General features: G+C 40.5%; 4 protein-coding genes across 5 annotated transcripts; 2 read left to right on the top strand and 2 right to left on the bottom strand.

The window, feature by feature from the left end:
- The first annotated feature begins 1708 nt into the window (after positions 1 to 1708).
- Positions 1709 to 3032, top strand: LOC130525628 (hydroxycarboxylic acid receptor 2-like). Its single transcript, XM_057032639.1, has one exon. The coding sequence runs from the start codon at positions 1733 to 1735 to the stop codon at positions 2741 to 2743; it is 1011 nt and encodes a 336-aa protein (XP_056888619.1). The 5' UTR covers positions 1709 to 1732; the 3' UTR covers positions 2744 to 3032.
- A 279-nt stretch (positions 3033 to 3311) lies between these two features.
- Positions 3312 to 19925, bottom strand: kntc1 (kinetochore associated 1). The gene is made up of 61 exons (XM_057032470.1): positions 19520 to 19925; positions 19268 to 19388; positions 18950 to 19065; positions 18713 to 18791; positions 18543 to 18620; positions 18425 to 18459; positions 18236 to 18346; positions 17828 to 17921; positions 17579 to 17631; positions 17391 to 17503; positions 17255 to 17309; positions 17053 to 17151; positions 16920 to 16963; positions 16771 to 16833; positions 16597 to 16672; positions 15886 to 16011; positions 15305 to 15471; positions 15095 to 15206; positions 14820 to 14963; positions 14681 to 14737; positions 14538 to 14609; positions 14318 to 14437; positions 13944 to 14087; positions 13771 to 13866; positions 13543 to 13646; positions 13352 to 13454; positions 13144 to 13278; positions 12936 to 13055; positions 12582 to 12654; positions 12403 to 12470; positions 12016 to 12317; positions 11733 to 11905; positions 11355 to 11455; positions 11032 to 11176; positions 10883 to 10939; positions 10611 to 10774; positions 10392 to 10496; positions 10183 to 10311; positions 9934 to 10050; positions 9723 to 9832; positions 9419 to 9635; positions 9103 to 9192; positions 8853 to 9018; positions 8676 to 8734; positions 8360 to 8576; positions 8205 to 8278; positions 7908 to 8118; positions 7667 to 7779; positions 7494 to 7549; positions 7216 to 7294; positions 7012 to 7136; positions 6791 to 6926; positions 6621 to 6716; positions 6486 to 6542; positions 6317 to 6371; positions 5629 to 5692; positions 5374 to 5503; positions 4891 to 4980; positions 4139 to 4293; positions 3795 to 3897; positions 3312 to 3685 (listed from the first exon to the last, which is right to left on the bottom strand). The coding sequence occupies exons 1-61, from the start codon at positions 19652 to 19654 to the stop codon at positions 3656 to 3658; spliced, it is 6639 nt and encodes a 2212-aa protein (XP_056888450.1). The 5' UTR covers positions 19655 to 19925; the 3' UTR covers positions 3312 to 3655.
- A 509-nt stretch (positions 19926 to 20434) lies between these two features.
- rsrc2 (arginine/serine-rich coiled-coil 2) lies at positions 20435 to 25057 on the top strand. 2 transcript variants are annotated; one of them, XM_057032623.1, is made up of 10 exons: positions 20435 to 20590; positions 21541 to 21676; positions 21822 to 21862; positions 22860 to 23026; positions 23143 to 23268; positions 23352 to 23468; positions 23665 to 23750; positions 23837 to 24081; positions 24233 to 24322; positions 24402 to 25057. In XM_057032623.1, the coding sequence occupies exons 1-10, from the start codon at positions 20585 to 20587 to the stop codon at positions 24588 to 24590; spliced, it is 1203 nt and encodes a 400-aa protein (XP_056888603.1). In that variant the 5' UTR covers positions 20435 to 20584; the 3' UTR covers positions 24591 to 25057. The 2 variants fall into 2 exon arrangements, with proteins under 2 accessions (XP_056888603.1, XP_056888604.1); XM_057032624.1 differs by having other exon boundaries at positions 24405 to 25057.
- On the bottom strand, positions 23270 to 27182 carry si:ch211-110p13.9 (uncharacterized protein LOC562347 homolog). Its single transcript, XM_057032627.1, has 4 exons — positions 26882 to 27182; positions 26455 to 26584; positions 26206 to 26339; positions 23270 to 26107 (listed from the first exon to the last, which is right to left on the bottom strand). The coding sequence occupies exons 1-4, from the start codon at positions 26999 to 27001 to the stop codon at positions 25358 to 25360; spliced, it is 1134 nt and encodes a 377-aa protein (XP_056888607.1). The 5' UTR covers positions 27002 to 27182; the 3' UTR covers positions 23270 to 25357.
- Positions 27183 to 27196: the final 14 nt, after the last annotated feature.

The following is a 27196-nucleotide window of genomic DNA, read 5'->3' on the forward strand; positions in this document are numbered from 1 at the left end:
GCGGGAGGCAAGCACAAAAGGGTGTTTGTCCTGCAGGTTAAACTGGTTGCATAACAATTCTTCCCGTCTTGTCTTACACCCTTTTCTGTCTCTGAACCGGAAAGGAACAAATGATAAGTCGTGTTATTATTGCTACGTTCTTACACCGAGGTCCATTGCTTTGGTGAATGACTGCAATTCTAAGAGATGAAGCAGCATTTTCAGACGTTGTCCACCAGGCGGCAGCAGAGGCTCGAAAACTCTGTGTGCGTGTGTGTGTGTGCGTGTGCGTGTGTGCGTGTGTGTGTGTGTGTGGGCACTGAGCTGGAGGTCTGCAAGAATAGCCAGGCTGCCAAGAAGAGAGCTTTCAAAATAAAGAAGAAGGAAGCTCAGGGCAGAATGTGAGCTTCTTCTCACATTCTCACCATGAATGAGTTGATTCTATTTTGCATCAATCACCAGACCATTCAGCAGGGCTGTCTCAGCCAGGAAATACAATTTCAATGGACAAACTCACCGTTATGACCCTCTGACATTGTTCTGTTCAAACTTTAACAATTTCACTCACTCAGTTGCTCATCCCAGGACTCATCCCTCGTCCCACAATGGTGGAACAACCTCCTGAGGTCCATTAGAGCAGGGACAACCGTCTTCTTTCAAGCAGCTGTTCCAAGAGCACCTGCTCTCCTATCAGCACTTATCTTTGTCCTCCTATCCCCTCTCACCACCTCTCATCCCCTCTTTATATCCCTCTTCCATCCCTCTCCATAGCTCTGCACTGTTAGCTGGTAGAGGTGCTTGGGCTAGCTAGTTTAGGACTGTAAGGTAGTATTTTACTCACATTGGTCTTTGGACAAGAGTGTCTGCTCAATGACTGATGTAAAACATAAGCATCACAGTTTCTTCCATGTGTGAAGCGATCCACACACCCTTTGATGTGTCGAGCTTTTTCACCCCCTCATTTTGGCCCAGATGATACGGAAACTTCACTCAAACTGAAAGTCGGTGTTACATTTCCTGGATGTTCTGAAAGGTGCCTTTAGACTTTGTGCATGTCTGCCCCTGTTCTTGTTAATGACACAATGTGAGGGCCAAATTATAAATTTAACTTGCAAAACGAGGGACTTTTGACTCGTCCTCAAAACTTCAGGTCTGGTTTATGTGTGTGTGTGTGCAAATTTCCTCCTTATATCTTTGAGATTGGTCTTTTTTCTCCTGTACGACCCAAATAAAGAACACAATAAGCTTCAATTCCCAGCTACAGCTGCTCTCGTGAGCGTTTAGCTCTAAAGTATCCTTAGTGCAAACACATGTGGCTTCACGCTGAGTTTTCTCATGCAGTGAGTGAGAGAAACCAAAATAACATCTTCAGCTGAAGAAAAAAAAGGAAAAGTGCTCCGATAAAATCATGAAATGCTGCCAATTAAATATTTTGGGAAGTGTTAGTTCTGCAACAGGTGAATGAACTGCATTTAAATATCCTGATTCAGACCAAATAATCAACGTCATTTTTTTAATACCACCCAATATTAACATCTCCAGGCCCTCTTAAGTCATTTGAAGTATGTTTTATCACTTTAATTAACACTCCCCACCCACAGTAATGGATTTAGCAAACCTAATATAGCATTTCTGTTTTGATCAGGCAACATTAAAAGCAGAAGTTGTCAGTTTCCTGTCAAATGCTCTGACCGCAAAATGTAAAAAAAAGAAAAAAAAAGAAAAAATCTTTCATAAGTAAGTGAAGAGCCCCATGGGGTTATTTCTCTCATCTGCAGCCAACATGCACGACACAAAGTGCCATTTCAACGGCACCCTCCTGATCAATGTGCTGCCTTCACTTTTGGGAGTGGAGTTCGTTTTGGGAAGTCTTGCGAACGGTTTGGCGCTCTGGATCTTCTGCTGCCACCTGAAGCCCTGGAAGAGCAGCACGGTGCTGATCTTTAACCTGGCGGTGGCCGACTTCCTGCTCATCACCGTGCTGCCTCTCCGCGCCAGCTACTACTACGCCAGGCTGACATGGAGGTTCGGAGAAGCGATGTGTAACATTTGTCTCTTCATGCTGGCGATGAACCGCACCGGGAGCACCGTCTTCTTGATGGCCATCGCCGGCGACAGGTACATGCGCGTGGTGCACCCTCATCACCCCATCAACTCTCTGAGCGTCCCCAAGGCCGCGTGCGCGGCGCTGGGACTCTGGCTGATTACCATTGCAATGACAGCTCACGTGTTCTCTCTGGAACACGCCAACACAACCTACTGCGAGAGCTTCATGGTGGACACCGAACCGCACCATAACCTGTCCTGGCACAAGTTCGTATTTCTCTTTTCCTTCCTCGTTCCCCTGGTCATGATTCTTTACTGCACCGTGTGCATCGTCAGCAAGTTGAGGAGGGGGCAGTTGGGTCAGCACGCAAAGATCAAGAAAGCCCTGTGGCTCCTCATGGTGGTGGTGGTGCTCTTCACCATCTGCTTCTTCCCGAGCAACTTGATGCAGGTGCTGATCTGGATCAAGACCCACAAATATGCCGACCTGCCCGTGTCGGAGTTCTGTCCTGCCCTGGAAGGTGTGACCAACGGATTTTTCCTCTCCATCAGTCTGACCTATTTCAACAGCGTCCTGGATCCCATCATCTACTACTTCTCCAGCCCCGCCATCCAAAACCTCTTCCGTAAAACCTTTCACCTGCCCCAGACCGACACTGCTGAAAGCACCGAGAGGAGAACCCGTGAAACAGGCTCCCTGTCTCTCAGCCAGCTGTGATCACAACCTCCAACTAAAGGACATTTGTTCCATTTGGACTTCATTTTTCCCTCCAAAGTGCACCGTGCCTTTTGTACCTCTTAGAAACACAAAATTTGCTTCTTTTCTTAAGTAGTAAATGAACTTTGCGAGTGCTTTTCCACATCTGCAGCTTCACCTTCTCGGTCCTTCACGCTGGGGAAAAATGCACGTATGCATGTGTGTTTCACTCATGAGATGCTCCGTTATGTTGCATAATGTATTCACAGATTTAAGACCTTTTTCAGCCAAATAAAACCTTTTCTAACAACGCCCTCTTGTCAAAGTCAATGTCCTCAAATGTCTCCTAAAAACCATGTAGTTCCACTTGCTCCTCAGCAGATCGGTTCGTGCAAAGGGAAAATGTGCTGATGCTCAATGTTATTAATAAAAATACATAATAATACATGTTTAGACGAAAGTTTCCCTGCTGAGTCGTCTGATGTATAAATATCTGCAGCCGGCTGTGAATGGCTGTCTGTCCTATCAGGGCAAACCCAAATCATCAGGAGGTATTCTGACTAAAGAAAGCAAGAAAACACTGAGGAAATTAGTATAAAACCATCCTTTTATTTTGCAAATTCAGTCCAACAAAGAAGTTCCAAACAGTCCAAAGAGGAAAAATAAGTACATTAGTATAATTCTGTTAGGTTGTTTTGTGGGTTAAAATGTTCTATTCATTTGTGAGAACTGCCTCTTTTGTTATCAATTGAAGGAACTAAATAACTATAAATACAGTTGATTCTAAGGATTTACTGAAGACACCCAATATAGAAATTGATTAAATATGAAACAAAGATGAATGATTGCCGTCAAGTGCAAATGTTGCATTACAGATTAGACAGTTGAAGCAAAAGTCCACAGGCAGAGCTGCAGGAACGGGATCAGTTCATCTTAAACTCCGTTTGGCATCTTCAGAAACTCCTGAAAAACAGGTTAAATAGGACATTTCTGAATACTGCTGCTGACCAGAACAGCAACAGGGCAGATAGAAAAGGATCAATGTTAAGTTCAGGACTTGGGCCTCACCCACCTTCATGCAGCCAGGTGAGCTGGAGCCGTCCGTCAGGGGTTTCCCTCCGACATGCTGCCTGTGTTTCACGTAGTCGCCGACGAGCGACTCAGCGTCTTCATGACTGAAGAAAGTTTTTAAAAATTTACCCGGTGACAATTTTTAACTGAAGACACCGGCGGTTTCGGAGGTATTCCGAGATGACATTTACAGGCACGTCTGTACTTCCCTTTTCGGTTTGAACGCATCTTCCAACGCTTGTTTTGGGATCTTACAAATATCTGATTTTGCAGTTTTGCCACCTCTTTCCCTTGTTTTTTTTAAAGGAGAATGACAAATGAATTTGCTTTAGGGCTTTGACCTACCGGTTGTGACTAATCAAACAGTCCATCAGGTCCTTCAGCTGGTGAGGTTGAGCATCCAACACAACCAGCTGCTTCAGATGCTTGAAGTATTGGGTCTTCAGCAGTTTCTGATGCGCTCCAGTGTTGCTAACGAAGGTTAATACAGTCTTACTGATCTGAGAAACCAGGGGAAAAATACTGTCAAACCATCTAATAAATGACAAAAGCAAGAAATAAAACCAACTAACACCAGTTCAAACAAAGCAAACATTTCAGTGGCAGAAGGTTTGAGTGTTTATGAGTGATTACTGCAGTTCATTTAGATCAGAATGATTTATTAAAGGATTACAAACATCTAATATTTTAGGTTTGTTGCTGCAGCCTCAGAAGAATCAGGACACCTACGTGAAAAAAAAGAAAGTACTGGTAATACCCCGAGTCTAAATGAGTCACCAGTCATGTCTGATAGTTTTAATTTGATTACTGATGACCATTTACCCCTAGTAATCTTCCCCCATATCACCTATAGGATGAGTTTTTTTAACTTCCAGAAAGTGCAGCTTGTTTTTTAACTTAAGATATGTAACTTATCTCAACTCAGTTTCCTTTTTAACACCTTTGGCTGCAGCTCTCACCATAGGTTGCATTCACAGATGTAGAAAATAGGGCAACACATTTTATATGGCACGTAGTACAGCTGCCACTTCTGTTTTATCATAATTTTGTAGATTTAAAAAAAGGGCTGTAGCCACATCCAGCCGAAGAAATCTAACCTGGGAGGGAATTCCAGCCAGTTCACCAGTGTTCATGAGCTCATCCACCTGCTCGAGCACAGCTACGGGGTTGCAAACAGACAGGAAGCCCTGGAAACACCACGACCACGATTAGCATTGAATGCTAATGATGTGGCTGCACTGACAATCGCTCATGTTATTTTGTAATCCATTCATCAAGGCCTTGATTCTACTGATGCTGCCTATTCCTGGTAAATCTAATTTCTGCAATTTTCTGTTTTTCTTGCTGTTAAAAACCTTCCCAGGACCAAAAAAAAAGAGAAGGAAATGTGGCAGACAACAAAAGACTGTGTGACACCACTTTGTCGGCCAAGGCTGACACATTCACCGCCCAAGGAGTTTAGAAAATAGCTGTTTATCTAAAATAAAATACCTTGAAAAGTTCTGAAAAGATTCTCATGAAATTTTAATTCAAGGAACAATGCCGAGGGGCTTTGATCTTGCAAACGTGGGAAGACTCACTTGGATCTGTTGGGCCTTCTTCTGAGCAGATGGGATGAGCAGGAGGGTTCCCAGGGCAAACGCTGGTAGATTGAACTGTGCAAAGCGATTAGCAATTCCTACCAGATCTAAATCAAGCAGGAAGGGGCACCTTGAGAACAAAGGTATGAGTCAGGGGAGTAGGGAAAAGTGGTAATGAGTAGGGAATAGTTTTTCTCCCATCAATATGAACAATATAAAGAAGAGAAGGTGGTAAATGGTTGAAGTGAAACTGACTTGAGGAGAAGAACAAAGCTCCTGTAGAGAGTCTTCTGTTGATCAGGGCTCAGAGGGAGAGAAGCTGATGGGAAAAAATAAAATAAAGACTGATAAATAATGAATTATTAGATAATTATGTAGTTTTTACCTGCACCTATTAGAATGTTCTCGTGAATACAGGAAGAAATTGTTTTTCTCTTTGTGTGGCTGTGCAGTAAATGAACAAAGAAAACCTCCACAGCTTTTATATTACCACTACTGCTGCCACTCCTCTTCAGAATAACAACTAGTTATGGTTATTATTGATAATAAAATGAGGAAGCATTGCTGGCGTGTTTATGCGGCGCTACATTATCAGAATTATTGACTTTATCATCATGATCATTCTTGCTTTGACTGCTGGGTTCAAACCACAGCAATGAAAATGACACTTGATACAGAGATAAGGTAATTCCATGGCACCTTTTTGTGTCAACATCCGCATGAGTCATTTTTATTTTTTACATCAAAGACCTTCAGAAAAGTAAAACCACCCTGTGGTCATGTCTTGAGTTTAGCAGTTTATTTCTGACCAGTCAGTATTTATTATTCTCAGGAAAATAAAGAAAATCTCAAGTAAGAATACTATTACAAGAGGAAGCAAAATGTTGCATAAATATATCTGTTAAAACTGGATAAAGAGATTCTGTTTCAATTACACACATACCTGAGACGAAAGGCGCCAGTATCGTACTCCTCCAGGTCCGAGAGAAACTAGGAATCTGGAGAAAATAAAAACGATAAACAGTTTGTGCTGCTCCAGCAAAGCCTCAACCTACAAATCATTCCACATTTCATTCAATTCAGACATTAAAAAGCATGAAGTGTAGCATTACCTCCCACAGAGCAGGCACAGATACTACTGCCTCTAGCACCCCCTGAAGGTGACTGATCTGAGCGGAGCGACAGACGCGTGTCAAGTTTACATTTGAAAACAAGAAAATGCACAATAATTCTTAACTTGTGCTCACCAAGTTGAAGCTCAGCAGCTTCTGAAGCAGACTGTTCCACAGCTGAGGGTCGTACACCTGATATTCTAAACACAGATCTGCCACCAACCGCACTGCCTGTGAAACACAAAGGCTGCCTCATCGGTACGCTGTCGCTACAGCTCCAGCAGTGAGCTCATGTTTCTGGTTACCTGTGGCTCATGACTGTGGTTCTTCCACAATCCTTTAACCAAACCCTCTTTGGGGCTACTGAGGAATGACTGCACTGTGTAAGGGATGTTTAAGGCCTCCAGTCGAGAGATGAAGATGTAGCACTTCAGGTAATACCTGCATGGCAACATGATACAGCTTCTTTATAAACGATGAAATTAAACATTCTCTGAATAATAAACTAATTTTACAGGTGTCTTACTGAATTTTATTCCTGGAAATGTGAAACTGAGTATCCAGAGTGGCAGCATCAGCAAGCCGGACAAGACAGAGCAGAGCTCGAGTCCGGTGGCAGAAGGTCAGACGAGGCCCAGAACTGCTGAGAGGCTGAAGAACACTGAGGTGAGCAACTTTTTGTCCATTGAGCCAACAAGTCGGTCTCAAGTGCTGCTCAAGTGTTACTGACCCAGGTTTCTGCAGATAAGATGGGCTTGAGGAGACAGACAGCATCATCCATGGGGTAAGGCTGTAGTATGTAGACCACCCTGGGAGAATCAAATGATCACAATAGTAACAATTAAAAAACAACCTAATGATTACATTTCAAAATCTGCTCTCTACTCAAACTACAACAAGGTCCTAATACATCAATGTTTTAATAGAAAGTGTAAAATAAGGTTAAAAAAAAGAAAAGAAAAGAAAAGAGAAGAAACATTCCATCCAAAATAGTAAAAGTTTCTGTACCTCATTAAATCTGGATCTTCCTCAATATTGCTGACACTTTCATAATTACCAGCATCCTTCAGAGAAGAACATAAACTATAGAATTAGTGTCCCAAAGATGTTAAAACACAATGTAAACATGATACTGGGAAACAATGACAAACTAAAATAAAGGACCACTTAGAGGGACAAACCTTGGTGACTGCAGGGCCAGTTTTGCAGATCCATTTTTCCAACATCATGTTGCGGATTTTTAATAGATCCACATTGTTGATGGTGGCTATTTCTTTAACTACTGCATGTATATCTGTTGAGAAATGAACAATCCATTAAAAAAAAAACTTAAAATTGAGGATATTTGCTCTTAACTTCTATCATATCAAGCAATATTAGCATACATTTAAAAGCTTTACATAGAAATCAATGAATGCTCACCAGGACAGATCTGACCTCCGCTGTCTCTGTAATACTGCTCCAAACGACTGTGCTCATACAGAGCCACGATGAGTCTGGCTGGCAGCCCAGTCAGTTTCAAAAGTTCTGGGCTGTTCAGCTGGCTGGATATCAGAGCGTTTTCAGTGGCAGAACGCTGGAACTGCAGCTTCAACTTCGACAGAAAGGTTTCTCCTCTTGCCCGTGCTGCCTCCTGCTCACACACAAGGGTCAACCATGAAAAGCCAAAATAAAATGCGAGGGATCGAGATTTTACGCTGTCACATACTGTATACTGACCTCTAGATTTGGATCTTTCAGCCAGGCATCCCCAAGAGCCAAACAGAATCTCAGCGACTGTGTCTTCTCATAACCTGTGAAGCACAAAAACACTTCAGTACGTGCACACAAACACAAGATCAGGATAGCGGACGAGTCTCAGGGCAAAATCTGACCTGGGGGCAGCTCCTGTGTGATTCTGTGCGCCGTTGCAGCCGCCCACTCGGCGCTCTGGATGCAGTGAATGTACGTCATCATGGCCTTGGCAACCTTCAAAGTCTCCTTATTGTAGAAATGACCGTGACCCTTTTTCCTCTGCTCTAGGAGTAAAGGCTTCATCTTCTTCTCAAACACGTGGTTTGCTGCTGACATATACAGCTTGTCGAGGCTCACCTGGACACAGAGTTGGTACATTACTGCAACAGCCATTATCAATAGATAAGTAGTTTTATTTGGGATTAAAAGTGCACTTCAATTCATTTTATGTTTTACCTTCATCAGTTTACTTATTAGAAGTAGTGTAGGAAAGGTTTCTTCACTGAGCTCAGGAGCTAAACACAGGAAATATAGAAAATAAACCAGCCACATCTTAACAATGGAGAAACAGCTGTGGTCCAGTCAATAAAAGTGAAGATTGAAAAAATGATTAATCATACTGGTAAAACTTACAGATAATCTTCCAATAATGTTTGTTCTGCATAAGTAGGTGGAAAGGCAGCCTTCTGTTGGACAGAGGGTTTGGCAGAAGGCCGTTCTCCAAAAGATATGTGTTTTCAACATCAGAGGCTGGAGAGATTCTCTTATAGGACATGAGATGCTGAAGTAGGCCCATTGCCTGCGGAACAACACAGAACAGATGGTGCTGCGTAGGTTTACAAGATAATCTACTAAGTAATGAAAAATTGCCTCTTTTTCGTACCTGAACAACAGAAAAGCTTGCCACATTTTCATCTGCAGCCTGTAAGATTTTTAGCACTACTTCGATCCTCTCGTAATTGTAAGGGCTGAGCTGCACGAGAAAGGAAATGTTAATATTACCCAAACCTTTAGGATAGAACCAGTGACTTTAATCCTAGATTCTGAAAGCATTAATCAACATGTAGCATCATCGTTACTTGATTTTCCCTTTACAATTAAGGATACGTGCAGTTTTGAAGTAGCTATGATAAATCAGAAATTCAAATTTTCCGTTATGGGCTGAAACTTTGACTTCTATTTGTCTTCTGCAGACAAACCTTCAGCATGGCTGCACAGAGACTGTCGGTGAGTTCACTGATGCTGTGTAACATGGGGATGACCTGCAGCACACGCTCCAGTGTATCTGCGTGGCACAGAGGCTGCGCTTCTTCCTGGTCCCCGCTATGATCACCCGCCCCTTCCTCATCCTCTTGAAGCAGGAGTAAAGTGGTGATATACTGATTGATCACACGGTCATGATCTAGACCAAAGGTTCTGCAAACAGAGCAACTCTTTTAGAAGAGAAAAAAAAAATTCAGAAAAAAAAAAAAAAAAAAGGCTCAGACTGAAACTTCACATTACCTGCAGTACTCGAGAATAATGTCAGGAGTGATCCTTGAGTTTTTCACCATGTCAGGGATCAGACTACTCTTCAGCTCAGGCCGCTGACGGAAAACTGGCTGGATGGATATCTGTGGGAAGATTGGGTCACTTTTAATTTGCAGTTACACTGGGGTAGTGAGGGATGTACGGTAAATCTGATTTACATATGAAATGATTTTAATTCACATACCTCTAGTTTCCCGAGCTTGATGCCCCATTCAGCATCAGTGATGACAGACAGAAACCTCTTCCGTTCATCTACTTCACCATACAAACAACAGAGATTGGCCCCAATCCTGGCTAAAGCCTGAAATAAAAAAAATAAAAAAAATAAAAGTTATCACTGAGCAATTGAGGGAACTTCCTGGTCAAAACAATATGCGGAGGTTGCATATTGTAAAACTGGTGTCACATGTAAAGACATCTTCCTCTTGCCTACCAAGATTTTGTCATAGTTTTGCCAGGTGTTGTCAATAACCTTCCACAGTATTTTGAGGACTTCTGCTCTGGAAAGTAGAGTACAGAGGCCAATAGCCAACTCACAATCGACCACCCTCCAGTTGAACACCTGCAGCCCAAAGATACAGCGTTTCAAAAACACTAAAATTGGAAAGATTTGACCATAAAGTCTCATGTCACCAGACTGACCTTGTTCAGGAGAGCCACAGCAACAGCATTTAGAGTTGAGGCAGTGTTTTTCTGAAGTGTGCTCAGCCATCCATTGTACTTTTTAAGTTCTTGAGCATCAAAAAGCTGAACGAGTTAACAGTTTTTAGTGGTAATTTCATCACAAACATTACTATAATGTATTTACAGTATAATTGTTCTGGGAAATACCAGCAGCAACACTTGATGCTGCAGCCATACCTGCATGCTCAACTTGATGTCCATAACATTGGAAGTGACGTGCTGTAGACAGCTGCCATATGAGTTGACCAGCACCCTGAGGGCCAGCTCCAGCTGACTGCACTCCTGTAACATCTGTAACATGTTGGACAGGGGACCCAGGAGGGGCTGCAGGTAGTTTGAGCCTGCATGTGTCCAAGGTAACACACTAAGTAAACTCTAAAATAATACTGTACAATTCACAGAAGGACAGATGCAATATATTTATATGCACATTAATGTGAATTTCATACCATCTTCAAATGAGCAGTGTGACAAACAGGAACAGTCCAGTGGATACAGTTTAGTATCTGCAGGATTATATTTGAATTAGAATGTTGGTAACCTCCTAATAAACATTAAACACATTCAATACAGTATATGAAATCTTGGAGCATCTTACCCTGAGAAATGGGGAGCAAGCAGTTTGTAATTTCATACTGAACTGGGAGCACAGACACTGGGTCCAGTACAATGCAATCTTCACTGAAAATATCCTGAAAACTGCACTCAGAATACTGATCTTTTTCTGCCCCCAAAGTCAAATCCTACAATTACACAAGTGTAGAACATTTAATGTCACATAAAGGTTGCTGACATTACTTTGGTTTATACTGGTTTCTAGTTTATATTCTGACAATTAAAGCTGAATAAGCTACCATCAGGAGATGGAAGATTAGTCATAAGAAATGACACATCAAGCAATGTTGATAAAGTGACACTGACTTTGCCAATAAATCCATAGGTGTCAGACAGTTGACACTGATGGTAGACATCCATAGCCATCCGTGTGCTCTTGCAAAGCTCCAAACAATCCAGAAGAAGATCTGCAACAGTCAAGAAAATCACAACACAAAGAATAAATTACACACCAAAACATGAAGCTTCAATGGTCTTTCGGATGTGAAAAAATGCTGTTGTGACGTCACCAGTCATTGTTTGTCTATTTGAATCATTTGCAATTAAGTTTAAATGAGCTGGAATTAGATATTAAACACAAGAATACAGGAAATGACTTCAGCACAATGACTTCACACAGCTTGTGTGTTAATAATCAAAAATAACCATAATGAAACTTTGGCAAAATGTGGACTTTCCCCCCACCTGAGTTGCACACAGTAATGGCCTGACAGGCCAGATCATGAATAACTGCAGGCAGATCTGTGTCTTGAGTAAGCACCATGGGATCATCAGCCTCCAGCATCTGACATAACATCTTGGCAGATGTGAATAAAACCTTTCCTGTGCTGGTGTTGCAGTGATGTTCGTAAAGCTCACTGGATATAAGAAGGAAAACATACATTGTTGATGTTGGATTAAATCAATTAAAAATACATCTAAAAACTAAATTTAATTAAGTCTAAAGATGACATTGGCATGTGCAAACCTGAGGATCTTAAGAGCCTTTTCCACTTTTCCCACGCGCAGAGCCCGCAGAGCCAAATCAGACCACAGCTCCTGTTCTGTTCGCTGCAGCTGCCTTCCTAAACGGCGCAATCCAGCTTCAGTGGAAATGGTCTTGGTCTTACCATCGGGATCATTGGCTACCACTAGAGTTGCCATAGATTTGCCCTTGGAAGAATGACGGGCACGGGTGTTTTCATAAGCTGTGATGTGACGCTCCTGGATCTGTTTTCTGATGTTTGGATCCTCATAGTTGGAGGGGGTGAAGAAAACATCAAAATCCTCCTGAAGAAATGAAAGTTGAGGGAGTTTTAGACAATAAATGTGAAGGCCAGAGCACGGGAGAGCTAAGAACTTATAAGAAATTCACCTGTAGATTGGAAATAGCCTTGAACATGCTGAGGTTGTTTTCACAGTCCATGCTTTTGAGAGCATCGTCTGGAGAAGGAAAGAAGTCAATCAAAAGCAGCAAAGTGATATAGTTGTTTCAAAATGGCTCGATAAAACATCTCGCCGGTTGTAATTGTGCCATCAGCAGTGTGTACTTACATTTCTGAATTTTATGCAGATATTTTAGAGCCTCTACCATCACCTGAGACATAATCATCTGATGTTTCTTGTGCTATCCAAAAAAATAATAATTGAGTTAGATGCTAAACATGAAGAAATACAAGGTATGCGTTGTATCAGGAGTTCCCAACCTCTGTACGGACAAAAATCAATGACATTACTACTACTACTGCTACTAAACCGTAGTTCTGGATACAAAAACACAAAACATTGCTGCAAGTTTTGGAGTCTGGTTTAGCCCCACCCACCACCTGTTCCAAAAGCTGTTCTCTCTATCAAAAATAGTTTGAAACATTAATGATATCACATGCTTGATGTGAAAGTCCATTCTACCTCATCAGATATATGTTCTTTGTCCTCCAGTTGCAGTCGAGCCCATGACGTGAGACGCTCAATGACACACTCTGCCTCTGAGGTTGGTAGTTTCTTCAAGAGGCTCATGCATTCTTCAGACTGAAAGCAAAAGACGCTTCTTAAGTGTGTCAATGATATTCATACTTGAATTGATTTAAATACTGTGCATTTTGATGCCGTACTCTACCTTGCTTTGAGCTATAAGTTGAATGAGATACAAATAATGTATGTGTGAGGTTGGAAGTTTGTAAGCATCAGCCAATGTCAAGGAGTCATCTAAAGACATTGGCAAGTCTTGCTTTAGGATGTATCTTATCAATGTCTGGAGAAGAAAAAAAACGATGAATGTATATATCGGTGACACAATAAAGGTCATATTGCACAGACAAAATCACCATAATCTGAGTGGTGTTGGAGAGGTTGAAATTGCGGATCCCATAGTTCCTCAGAAGGTTCCTAATCTCCATCAGACGGTAACTCTCCTTTAAAAGCTCTTGCCTGAGAGATGCAAGAGATTAAATAGAGCAGGTATTGATAACATCTGCAAACTTCCCAATCAAACTGAAAACAGTGGAAGCAAGCATACTTTGGTCCATCCATCTGCAAGTACTGCTGAACCAGCTTCTCTACCATGTTGCTCCAGGGCACTACAGCTTTCTGCATGATCTCTAGCACGGCATCAACCACCAGCTGTTATAAAACACAACAATCTGCGTTAAATCTTGAATGGCTTTATATTTAATTCTAATTTAAGAGCTTGACAATAATGCCTATTGATAACCCTCTTCATAATGTTAATGTTATAGTAACCTACATCGGTATCAGTCATGCAACCCAGCACAGCTATCGCCTTGGCTTCCCATTCTGTGAAGAGTGTTGTGGTCTGAGAACTGCAGCGAGCCAGCAGATCCTATACGAGTTTAGATGCAGACACATGTTCAGAAAATTCACTGGGCCCAGTAGGCTTTATAGCAGTCCAAATATCACCTTGATGTACTGGAGGAGCAGCTCCTCGAATGGAATTTCATGCTCTTCAGCATAGGGCTGGATGCTGCCTTCCACTGTAGCTGCAATCAGCTCTGGAGCTGGCACTTTATCCAGCATAAAGAAGGCAACACTACGTACACTTCCCTGTGAAAAAGAATGAAGATGATCATATACTGTACATTAAACATTATCCCCATATAGACAAAGCAGAAAAAAAAAAAAATCAAACATGAAAGCCAACCAGCAAAGATAAACACAGCCCCAATATGTGTATGTTTACTTGGTTTTAAATGATTTCTCAAAAATAATTAATAAATAAGTAATAAAAGACTCATATGATGCTCAAGGGTGCATGTTTGATGAGTCACAAAAACCTTCTCAAAGACAGAAAGCGAAAGCCTGCAGTTGTATTTTTGATGGAGGCCCAGAAGCTGACGGAGATTCAACACCAGCGATTGGAGGCTCTGCATTTCTTCGGCGCCATAATTATCATCCTTCATAGGAACACAAATAACAAATGGGTTATTGCATGTCGCAAAGAAGTTACAATCAACAACCACAGGGAGTCTGTGAAGAGTTTGTGGGCCAACTTACAGATCTCATCCAAGTCCATTGAGAGGGCAGCCCGAGCACTGCCATATCCAGGCCGTTCTGGGGCCAAGCAGCCTAAACCAATGCATAGTATCACACTTTTTAATCAATTCCCACATGATGGTCATGTACCCATACTGCGTTACCTTTTCTGTTAATTCCAGGTTCCTCGCTCTCTGCTCCAGCCATCTTGCCAATAATTTCTAATGTGAAAAGACAAAAAGGCTTCTACAGCTAAAAACCTCAACATACAAGCATATGCTGAGTGGGGATTTTGGATTCTACCTGTCCTGATGGAATCACTCTCCTCACAAATGGAACAAAAACGGTCTTGAACCAAGGACAGAGGTCTTGGGATGGCAGGTCCTCTGGAATGGCACCGAGCACAGCTTCAAGCTTGCGCTTATCAAACTGTGCTGCTATCTGGCCCTGTCACACACATTAGACATAATAATGGCAGGAGACAATGCTATTCCCAGTTCTCGCTCTTCTTATAAATTTCGGCACCAGAAAAGTCTGGCCAAAAATAACAACGTCGTGGATTCTTCACTCATTCATACCTCATATCTGAGCCAGAGAAGTTGTGCTCCCCTCATATCTCCCTCTCTCAGGTGGGTGAGAATTTCTCCTAAATTATCATTATTGTTCAGAAACTCTATCCAGGCTATAGCACTATGGATGAAAGAGAAAATGTTTTAGGTTATATATGAAAACATTCCGACCATAATACAGAACCTGAGCTGGCCAAAAATAAGACCAATAAAACTTGCTTGAAATGTTCCGTGTTGTGGAGGCTGCAGAATGTTGCCAGTCTCGTCAAGGCCTCTTGGATTTGTAGGGATGAATTTTGTGTGAGTGCGTAATTCAGCATCTTCTCTGCTGTCTCAAATGTTGGCCACGGAGCTTTGAGGCAGTAGTCCACCACATATTGTTCATCCTACACAACACAGTCTGGGTGAGAGCCTTTCTTGGTGGCCTTTTTCGATAGAGCGTTAAGATAACCTGTCTGAGCACCAGTTTCTTTACTGTCTATTCAAGGTGCAATTACATGATGCGCAAGTCAAATTCTGCACAAAATCTCACCACGCCCTGGAATTTGCTGTTGTGTATTGTACTTCCCATCTATCAAGCCATTTTTCTATTCTAACAATTATGTTAATTTGTTTCTACTTTTTGATTTACATACATTTAGCTGAATTGGCTCTATAGTCCTAAAATCTGAAAACTCTCTCTAGCCCATGTCACTACTTTAGATCATACTCCTTCTCCTAATGCGCTTTTAAAATGAACAAGATCATCTGGTGAATTTAAAAATTAAAATAATTTACAAGCAGAACATAGCCACACTGACTGTGATTTTCATCAGGTTGGTTTTGGCCTCTTCCACAAGTTCTGACCACACATCGTGTCCATAGCCGCCCACTGATGCAGAGGCCAGCTGCTCCAGCACAAAGTCAAGCTTCACCTTATAAACAAGCTGAAAAAACCACAGAGATTTGTTAGCTGTGCAGAACTTATCACATAATTAATGAAAATACAGACCTCACTGTGTTCAGCTAAAGCTTCTCAAATCATTTCAATAAAGCTATTTACACACAAATCAAAGAAACTCACACATGATTGTAACATTTCACCTGTTTATTTTTGGAGATTGAGTGATGCTATGTGCAATAAAGCAGTAAATATAAACTAAAAATCAGCTAGAGTTCCAAAAGGTATAAACGCTGGAATCAATCTTACTTCTGCTGCTCTCTTATTGCAACACTCAAAAAGCCTCTGACTGAACTTGCATAGGATGTATGTGTACAGTGCATAAAATCTATAGCTGAAAGATACTCAGAGCAGCTCCAACAAACAGACAATTTGGAAAAAGGGATGCCAATGTTGGGTGTATACCAGATGGTGACTAGAAGGTAGGAAAGTAGGATAGACTACACACCAGATATATCGTACATGTTCTTGTTAACAACAATTCAAAGAGCTTATTAGAAAGTGGGGCACTATAAACACCCTCATTTCAAAAATAAAAGCAGAGCAAAATGGGATAGTGGCTAATACTTGCCTCTAAGTCCAGTTCAAATGTGATTGCAAACTTTTCAGCCTCTTCAAACATGTGTTTGTGAAGAAGTCTGCTTAATCTGAAAAGTAATTCAAATGAAGACAATAAAAAAAAATCAGACAGTCACACAAACTACATTTATACAGAAATGGAGGCAGCTGAAATGACTGCAGGTACCTGTTCTCAGGCAAAGCCTCTGTGAAACATCTGACAACTACAGAGGATATGGGCTCTCCCCGACTGTATTAAAAAAGTGACAAGTCTAAGTTGCATTACACTTAAATCTTGGCAAATATTCAAAGTAATTATTACACAGAGCTTCTTACCTCTCTGGGTTCTCACAAATCCCTTCAACTAAATAAATGGTGTCCTGAAAAAATAGGAAACGATTAAAATATTAAAATCTAGAAATGATACATGCAAAACCAAACATCACTTTAATAACAAGGGGATGCGTACCATGTTTAGTCTTGTTTGGACAAGACAGGACACAGAGGAGACGTCCAGAGAATAGCAAACACTCATTGACGGCAGACATCTGATTTGCAGAAAATCGACCTGAGAGAAATTAGGGGGATTTTTTTTAAAGAGTGCAGAAGGTGGACTTCACAAGCAGACTTGGTGAGGAATATTATCACTATCTGATTTTTCATACACTTACCTGACTGGTGTCTTGCTTTGTTAACAGAATTATCTTCATGTTTCCCTTGTCTTGGCTGTGACACAGATTAAGTTTATTTTGATACACATCATTCGGTATGTTGTGGACAGCTGAAATATAAGACAGTGACACTCACGACACCATGGAGGCAGAGCCACATTCTGTGATGAGTTCAAAGTCATGGATGGTAAGATCTGGCCAGCAGTGAATCACGACAAGAAAATGGAGGTCCCAAAGACTCAGAGTGTCCTGTCAAATAAACTTATGTAAAAGTCATTCAGTAGTGTTTGACACAGTATCAACGGGTGGAATCATAAAGCTCACCTCGGTGTCGAGAACATACAGGAGGTTGTCCACCACCACCATCTTCTTAACACCTTTAAACATTAAGGATTTAACATTATAATCATAAATATCACAAAAATATTCTAAGGAGAAGTTTAGAATTTTCCTTGTTAGGAAATGTTGCAGCATGGTTCTAAAACACCCTACCACCATTCATACTTTAATTAAAGCATGCTAAAATTGATATTACTAAAGCTTTCAAACAGCATATGCTGTACACGGGATTACCTGGAATTAAGCTGTTGTCAACAGCCCGAGCAAAGCTCATTCTGGCCTGATGAGGGTCCATCTTCCACAGAGTCAAAACATTTTCTTTGTCCCCCTGTGAGGAAAAAGACAGTGATGACTGGAGACATCTAAAGCAAACATGTTTCATTATTTTTAAATGAGTAGTCATTTTTTTAAAATAATATATTTGCATACCATTTGTTCCAAGGATACTCTAGTTTTTCAAAAAATATCACTCGTTTCAAAATTAACAACTATAGATTTGCCTTGAAAAGGTTTATTCTCAAAAATATGAATATCCAAAATAAAATAATTTACAATTTGTAAATTTTGGTCTGCTTCAGCATTAACTTCCTGTGTAAAGAGCACAAACAAAACAGTGGGTAGAAACCTTTTCCAGATACAAACCCCGATCATTAAATGGATTTGATGGCCTAGATTGAACATCACTGCTGTGCTGCAACCCTCTTCATGGTAATCTCTGGTGGAGCAGAAATCTATCTTGATGAAAGACTGGAGCTGATTTGAGAAAACATGTGATCACTCATCTGCAAAGTAATCATTTGGATAATGCAAAAAGAATGATTTGTATCCTACCTCTTTTAATTTAGCCAGATCCATTTTTTCTATGGCTGTGAGAACATAAATAACAATCATTTAAGTTTTTTCAAGTGCCTTAAGAATACTTATGAGAAAACATATTATATTTTCATACCTGTCTCGAGCTTTGCCAGATCAAGGTTTTTAATGTGGAAAAAACCATCCTTTACAATAAGAAACACATGGAAGATTCCTGTTGAAAGAAATAAAATAAAAACTTAGGAGACATAAAAACAAATCTTATTCCTTCATTAAATTTCCATACTAACTTAAGCTACAATTTACCTATGCTGTCCTTGTCCTCCTTTGTGATAAGACAGTGGTATGTTTTCTTATCTTTACTGGAGGGTCCCTCCAACAGAGCCTAAGATATCCCCCCAAAAAAGAGTAAAGCCAAAAATGTAGAGGTTATAACATCACTTGTTGTCAATTGCTTTCTACAAAACCTGCTTTATTGCAGAGACTGAACAAAATAAAATTATTTCATAATACTAGGCTACATTATGATAGGAAAAATCCTACCCTGGTGAGCAGAATTCTCTTCTGTGGAACATATATCAGATGGAAATTTCCATTTCTTTCACAGACCACCAAAAACTGTCCACCCAGGCATACATCAATAACATCCACATCAGTTTCTTTAAAAAAAAAAAAACAGAAAAAAAACAATGAATAAACACATGTGCAGGAAATCAAAACGAATTCATGCAAATGTGGATGTTTTACTGCAGCTTTTTTAGCGTCTTACTTTAGATTCAACCGAGAGAATTCATTCAATTACATTCTTTCTGAATTAAGATGCTGTTACGATAAACAAAAGATGCAGATTGAGATGTGTACCAAAGTGAAGGAGGAGCAGGATGCTTTGATAACTTTGGTCAAACAGGATCACAGTCTTGTCAATAGCAACAACACTCCAAGTTGAACCACTGCAGGAGGACAGATGAGGATCTGATTGAACCTGCAAAAGGTGACATTAACTTAACTTTTAGCAACATCTAGGCTATAGAAATAACAAAATATAAAAGGATCGAGAGTCACAAAAGAAGACGTGCAGGTCCGTCTTCTATCAGTAAAAAGATGCATTATTACCTCATTGGCTGAGATTTTGACCAGGGTATCCACCTGATAAAGCCCACTGCCGTTTTCCTCCTTTGACACATTGCTCCAACGGACAGTGTTTGTATCCTCGTTAGTTAGAAGTTCAACGTCGGTCCACGTCGCCATTTCGTGCAGCTTTATTGCAGGAAAGTGAGGATCTCAACTAAATGTTAGCCTCCGCTTACATTTAGCTACCGGCCCTACTGTTGTACCATCGATGACAGCTGTTAATTTCAGTTGCGCTTTAAAGATTGCCAAAACAAACTCGATGGAAATATGAAACTCTAGAAGCTGTAACTCGATCAGAGTGTAATAATTAGAAAATTACGACACGATTAACTCGCAAGACTCGACAGCGTTCGTTTTAGAATTTGGCGGGTTATTATACGGTAACGACGTCAAAAAGGAAAAAAAAAAGGAAAGCGAGTATTTATTTCCCAGGGCTTTGTCTTTAAGATACAAGACAGCGCTCTACTGGGTTGCAAGTACATTATAATTTATAGGTTGGGACTTATATATTTTTTAAAATAACCATATCTTATGATATTATGTTTATATTTACGCTGTCTATGTTATTATTTTATGAACAACCCTTAGTGAGTCGGTGCAGTCACAGAAACGACTGCCTCGCAGACCTAGTTCAGGACACAAAACATCCATTTAACAAAGGGGAGAGGCTCCGCAAGATTATCCGGAAATCTGACTTTTTGTTGCCAGGTTGGATATTTGTCAGACCATTGTACAGTCCGTTTGAAAATGTACTTTAACATGTTTATAAATTGACTATATATGTTGGTATTTATATTATGTTTTTAAATGATTGATGAGTTATACTACTTCTTTGTCTACACATATACAATAATCACCGTACCCCCACACCTCGATTGATAGCGTTATTGAAAACAAGGGGGTGTGAAGCCTGAACTGGCAACTCAAGATTAAAAAAAAATTCAACCGAGCTCGACAACGAGAGGCACGTAGCTAGCTAGCTACCTCCGTCTTCGTTTGATTAAATTACGTCTATACGAAAAAAAATATATATATAGGTTCTGGATTATGTCGGTAAGTAAGATTGGATCACCGTAGTAGTGTCACGTATGACTGCAACAACGTAGACGCATCGTTTCCACGGGATTTTGATTCTGGATAATAACGCTGTAAAGATGGCGTCAGTGTGTTCAGCGGCCTAATGCTAAGAATTTCTGACGGTACCATCAAATAGGAGGGTGCGTTGTATGTGTTTGGACAGGGTTTATTGGATTTATCGATCACTTCTTGTATCAGGTAACGCTTACATGGAGAGACTTCTTCGCCCTTCGTTAATGCCTATTTTAAACCATTTCACCCGTAGTTTTAAGCTTTGTTGTAGCTTCTGCCATTCTCTTTTGGCCTCCACATTAAAGCACCTTACTCCGGCGATTGCTGTAACCCCGAGGATGGGAACAACTTTATGGTTCTAACGTTATTATTGTTATTATTTATTGCACCTTCGGCGCATCATTGAAGTGTTTTAAGTACGTTCTAGCAGGATAATTTCCCCTTTTAAACAATGAATGATGACACTGCAGTCTACCCTTAATGAAATGAGGGATCTCCAGTTGAATCTTTAGGGAAATTCACCGATGCATTAAAGTCGACAACAGTTCATATAAAACGAATGAAGGACTCCTGTTCCTATATATAACTCTGTTGTAATATGAGGTGTTTTTTTGCAAGGTTATATTAATTTTAGGCACTTTAATTGTTAGAATTTCGTAACAGTAGTGTTAAACTACTAATGGTAACGTTTATAAGGTAGTAGGACGATTATATTTGTAGGCTTTTGAGAGGGGAAACATCATTGATGTAGGTCTCATATGAAATGTGAGGATTAAGAACAATTTAAGAAGATCTCAATAATCTCACTCTGTAATACAGTTAATTTTGAATGTAGGCTATTGTTCACACTGCCCCCCAGGTACAGGAATGCTTTGATGCATTAGTAAGGGTGCACAATTTTTGTCTTCTTTTAGGGAAGCGATAGTGACTCGGTGAAACTGACCAGAACAGGGTCCCCGGTTCATCACAGAAAACACACGATGGAGTCGTCAAGATCTCCCAGAAGCTCCAAACACCACCATTCGCGGTCACGCTCGCGCTCCAGAAAACGTAAGTGTTCTTCAGCAGTCCCACAGATAGTTTGATACACCCACTCTTCTATCATCTATCAAGATCTCTGCAAAACTCTGCAATTTCAATGGCCTATGAATGCGTACCACAGCTGTGTCAGCACTTTGCTTTTTGCTGTTGCCAGGTGACAGGAAGCACCGACGGAGTCGAAGCAGGAGCAAAGAGGTAATTAATTTCTGTGACTAGAAACTTGTTTGTGATTTTCCAGGCTTGATATGTAGTCCTTTTTAATGTATTCGAAGGTGAGTATGTTTTATGCTAGAAAAAAGAAAAAAAGTACAAATTGCAAAGCAGTTTGTACTAAATGGGGATACTGACATTGAAAGGTTCCTATTTTCTGGTATCTCTCAATGGTTGTAAGAGCTATTAATAGTCAATTTTAGATTTCTTTTTTCCTTTTTATTTTATTTTTTGATAAAACATCTGTGTAGATCGCATGATAACATTTCTACAATAAATCATACTCAGCGTGCTAATGCACGAAGAGACTGAACTGAAGACCCTGCTGACATAGCAAAATTATATGTCTTCTACTGGGAAAGGTAACTATCTGCCATTCAAACTCTTTGTTTCACATTTCTGTAGAAGAAAACATTTGGATTTCTTACAGCTCAAGATGGGCATGTACTATTTAAGCATTCAGTGATGCCAAACGTGGTTTTTTTCTAGTGCATAAAATAAGGTATAAAAACATCTTTCTACTTCTTAAATACCACAAGATGTATGTGTTGCTGATTTTCAAACTATTTTTCACAAGGTAATTCAAGGATTGACTATAAAAAAATCAATGTTTTTATTCATTTTGGGGGCAAATGAGTAATATATTCGTTTTATGCAACGTTATCTCTGTGAGTTAACTGTTGGCTTTAGGATGTCCATTCAGTCATTTATATAAAATTGAAGGCATCACTGTTCTGAAACAAGAAACAATGGTTTGCATGCAGAGTGAACATGGTTCGACAATTAATAAAAAGATTAGATCACATCCGAGAAATGTCTCGATCAGAAGCTGTCACACAAAAGAAAATCTATCATGTTGTTAAAAATGAATCAAAAACGGGAAAGTAGTTTGATTTCATGATGTACCTTCTGCTATAAGCCATGGTACTAACTCTTTTTGTTGCACTATTTTCCTGAAAGAGACAACTTCTTCTTAAAACAGGCACGTAAAAGAGATTCTCAGAAGCCCTCCAAATCAAACAGAAAAACAGAAGAGTATGAAGACACAGAGAGACTTTCGACAGAGCGTGGAGAGGAGCGGTCCAGACGCAGAGATGGGAGGTCTTCAAAGGAGGGCCGAAGCTCATCCAGGTCGCATTCCCGCGAAAGGTTTGTCAATAAAGTGCTTTACAATGTGTACAGCAGCTGTAGTTAGGGCCGCTAAGAGCCTTTTTTAAGCAAAGATTATATTTAAATTATATTGATGACGATATATTTGCTTTTAGGCATCATCACAGCAAAAGTAAGGACAAACGTCGATCACGTAGCAGAGACAGGAAGAAGAAGGCGAGGTCTCGCTCGCTTTCACGGACCAAGCACCGTCATCACAGTAAAAGTCGTAGTAAGAGCAGGTGGGTGTAAGTGTTTATTTTCTTTAAAAACTGTCATAAACTTTGAGTTAACTAGATTTTTTCCTTGTTTGCTTTGTCACCAGAGAACGAAAGAAAAGGATTGAGAAAATACACAGGAGGAGTCATAGTGTGTCTCCTAGTCCACCTGCTTTCAGGGGCAGAAATACAGCTATGGATGCACAAGAGGCTCTGGCCAGAAGGCAAGGGAATACATGACGGCATTTATAAAATGTCTTATAGTATAGTAATATTCTTAATACCAGACTTTATGAAACATGAAAAATGTTTAGACAATTTCACCTTATTCTTTCTACATATATGTTGAGGTTTATTTTATTTATTTTTTTACTCTAAAGGTGTTAAGATACACTGTGGGAATAAAATGTCTTTCCACAGGTTGGAGAGGGCTAAGAAATTACAGGAACAAAAGGAAAAAGAACTGTTTGAGAAACAGCAGCAACAACAGCAGGAGATAGCTGCAGGCAAGAGTCGCTGACTGTCACATTCTGAAATGGAACTTGCCCACAGGCTGGTGTGTGTATTCATTTTTCTCTTGCTGCCCTCACAGCTGCTGTGGCGGCTGCGGCAGTTGCCTCAAATCCTGGGCTCAATGTGGCAGCCCTTCTGGCCTCTGGCACCCAGGTGACACCTCAGATCGCTGTGGCAGCTCAGATGGCAGCACTACAGGCAAAGACACTGGCAGAAACTGGTATCGCTGTGCCCAGCTACTATAACCCATCTTCAGTAAACCCCATGAAGTTTGCAGAGCAGGAGAAGAAGAGGAAAAAGCTGTGGCAGGGAAAGAAGGATGGGGTAAGAATATTCTTCTATTGCATATACTCACATAAACAGGCGCTCAATTGACAAAATATATTCCATGTACCATTTCAAACATCTTTCCACACATTAGAAAGGGTGCTGCATTGTCCTATTGTTGAATTCTAATTTTGTTTTGTTTTTTAAGGACAAATCTCAGACAGCAGAGTTGTGGGAGAAGCTTAACTTTGGAAACAAGGACCAAAATGTTAAATTTCGCAAATTAATGGGTATTAAAGTAAGTATAATGGGTGATAGTCAGCCCTGAAATACTCTGATGTTTATCTTTGAAGGTAAATGGGATTGTTTTTTTGCAGGGTGATGATGATGAAGCAGAAGTTTCTAAACCAGTCAATGATGAAGACCTGAGGACTCTTCAGAAGCAGGAGGAGATGTTCAGGAACCTTGACGTTCAGTACGAGATGGCTCGGTCTCAGACGCACACCCAGAGAGGAATGGGCCTCGGCTTCTCCTCTTCTTTCTCTCGTGGAATGGATTCCATCTAGCGCCACATATTGGACATCTTTGCCAATCATCTGTTCATTGAGGACCACATCGCCAGCCTTCAAGCGTGCATGGTTACTCTGCTCTAAAACTGCAATTTATTTATAGACGGCCATCTCACCTGTTGTTATATTGCATTGTAAATAACTAGATGCTGAGTTTGTCTCAGTGTTACTCTGTTCATCCTCACAAAAGGATGCTCAGTTTTACCAGTTGAAATTAGATATTTGTTTGAATGATGTATCTTTGATGTGATTGTTCAACCATAAACTGATGTGAAGTTTCAAGTGAACATTATTTACATCAACTGAGCAGAAGGACTCTGGTGTCATCTTAGTCTTTTTTTAAAAATCAACCAGAGGAAAGTTGAAGGGGGTTGTAAACTATGTCATCAGGCTTGCTTGGATAAAGATGGGATTTAGAAATAACATTTCAGATGTTCTTTGAAATAAATTAGTTTTGTGTTGAATTTTTATTTCTACTTGACCCTGCTTTTTTACTGCCCGGTGAGAAACGGGCAATTTCTCTGCTCATGGGCAGAATTATTTTAGAAAATGTTTCACAATCTTTAATGTTAGTCCAAAACTCATTTTAACAGTGCAAATTAAAAATGGCCATAGTGCAATTTAGACAGCTCTAGTTGAATAGAGAATATTTTTCTTTCAATAACATTTTACAGTGGTCCCAAAGTTATACCTGGTTCAAACTGGCCAAAAATATGGCCGACCAAAGGCAGATGAAGTGACTAGCAACGAAAACATGACACATGTCATTTGCAAATAAGACTGGAGTAGAGAACATGGGCTACCCCAGTGATGAGGTTATGGTTGGCAAACTCCAGGATGAGGAGAAGGATCGGGTACTCCGTACGTCTCTTCTCCAGGGCGGAGTCCTCACTCAAGCCCATCCAGTGGAGCAGCAGCGTCTGCATGGCTTCAGGGAACAGGTCTGTTGCAAGTTCCTCTGCAGGTGGCAAGTCAGTGATTCGATCAATATGATGGACTTTAAAGCCCTCCACTTTCTGGCTGATTTTGCTGTTGGCTGTGTGAAACTGCTGGCCGAGCCATTGTCCAATACAATTGAGTAGGGAACTGGAATACAAGCAGCCCCAGTCCTTGGCCTTCAACAAGGCTAATACAGTTTCTGTCACAGCCTTTTCCTCCAGATTGTCACTCATGCACTGTTCAATGTTCCTCAAAAGCAGCAAGACGATCTTAAGGTTCGAGCAGCTTTGACTCTTGCAGAGTTTGTCGCTAATACCCAGTAGTTTTTGTTTTATTGTGCCTACAGTGGATTGGCTTTGCTCCGCTTCCAATCTCGGGTTTTGAAAGGAACAGAAATAATCTTGAGCTGCAGAAGTCTCAAACGTTTCTCCTTCCATCTGGCAGTCCTGGAGACCTGACACTTTTTTAGTGGATTCAGGATCTTGCAAACGGCTGGCTGGTGCAGAATCGAGCTGTACACTAAGGATATAGCTCCTCTTCAGAGAGTTGTCATGTAACTGTGATTTCCAAACATCCTTTAAAGAAAAGATTATTCACATCAAATAGTTCATTTGGGTACAGGAGGAACACACCCCAATTGATCATGTTGACATTATATTGATGTAAATTATACCTGAAAGTTCTCCAGCACAGCAAGCTGCCCTTCTTTACTGTACATTTCAAAGGCTACTCGAAAAAGTCCTTGAATGCTGTAGAACCACAGGCTGTTGTTTGCTGTTGGCACTTTCAAGCCGTGAAATCTAAAAGCTGCAGTACATTGACAATCATGCCGTATTGTTTAGTTTGATAAAGTCCAATACAGTAGCAAAGTTAATGGGAGTAAAAGATATTTTTCCAAATGATTTAGTGTTCAGTGTATTACCAGGAGAAAACTTTATTTTGGTTGCCAATCCTTTCTTTGCAAATTTGGCATGGTATCTGGGATGATTCTCTGTGCGAACATTAGTTTTGGAAAGGAGATCAGCTCCCAAATAAAGAGGAACTGCTGGAATCTGAAACACAGGATATAGGTATGTTACTTTCTCAACAGTTTAGAAAAGCCGGCCTAGACTGTTCCCTGAGTCCAAACGTTACAGGAAGAACTGATGTAGCAATCAACAAACAAACAAAAAACAACAACAGTGTAGCAAGTAAAAACAGATCGCACTCAAACTAATCACTTTCATCCCAGGATTTATCCAAATCCTTTTCTTTGGTTGAGTCTGGTGGAGTTGATGTTTAAAGCATAATTGGATTAAGATGGCCGAGGATGCTTTGACGAGCTATGGGAAATTACAAGCAACACTCACCTTGTCGGGGCATTCTGTCAGCCTAAACGATGTTTGATTCACCAAGTAAATAAAACGGATTTTCCAGGAGCCGCCATCCCACTGCGGTAAATTTAAGTAAATGGTCGCACAACTTGACATTTTTGTTGGAACGTTGAAACTTGAAATTGAGACTAAATGAAAGAGTCTTGATTAATATTACTAGATGATAGTGACTTGCAAGTTAAATAAATTACATTGTGCTTTAAAAAACAAAAACAAAAAAAACATCTGAGTTGCAACGAAGTACGTAACATGTAAACATCGCAAATTTCCCTGGAGAAACTATTTCCTGTT

This window comes from Takifugu flavidus, chromosome 5, assembly GCF_003711565.1.
Source record: "Takifugu flavidus isolate HTHZ2018 chromosome 5, ASM371156v2, whole genome shotgun sequence".
Taxonomy (NCBI): Eukaryota; Metazoa; Chordata; class Actinopteri; order Tetraodontiformes; family Tetraodontidae; genus Takifugu; species Takifugu flavidus.

Bases quoted from the DNA above. Each gene is read 5' to 3' on its own strand.
- LOC130525628 (XM_057032639.1), top strand. From the start codon at position 1,733: ATGGGGTTATTTCTCTCATCTGCAGCCAACATGCACGACACAAAGTGC.
- kntc1 (XM_057032470.1), bottom strand. From the start codon at position 19,654: ATGGCGACGTGGACCGACGTTGAACTTCTAACTAACGAGGATACAAAC. The intron at 16,964-17,052 runs GTACGCATCCCC...CTATTTTTTCAG, and splicing joins TCCAAACAAGACTAAACATG to GACACCATTTATTTAGTTGA. The intron at 11,906-12,015 runs GTTTGCACATGC...TCTTATATCCAG, and splicing joins AAGGCTCTTAAGATCCTCAG to TGAGCTTTACGAACATCACT.
- rsrc2 (XM_057032623.1), top strand. The intron at 21,863-22,859 runs GTAATTAATTTC...TTCTTAAAACAG, and splicing joins GTCGAAGCAGGAGCAAAGAG to GCACGTAAAAGAGATTCTCA. The intron at 24,082-24,232 runs GTAAGAATATTC...TTGTTTTTTAAG, and splicing joins GGCAGGGAAAGAAGGATGGG to GACAAATCTCAGACAGCAGA.
- si:ch211-110p13.9 (XM_057032627.1), bottom strand. From the start codon at position 27,001: ATGTCAAGTTGTGCGACCATTTACTTAAATTTACCGCAGTGGGATGGC. The intron at 26,340-26,454 runs GTAATACACTGA...AATGTACTGCAG, and splicing joins CAAAATAAAGTTTTCTCCTG to CTTTTAGATTTCACGGCTTG. The intron at 26,108-26,205 runs GTATAATTTACA...TTTTCTTTAAAG, and splicing joins CTGTGCTGGAGAACTTTCAG to GATGTTTGGAAATCACAGTT.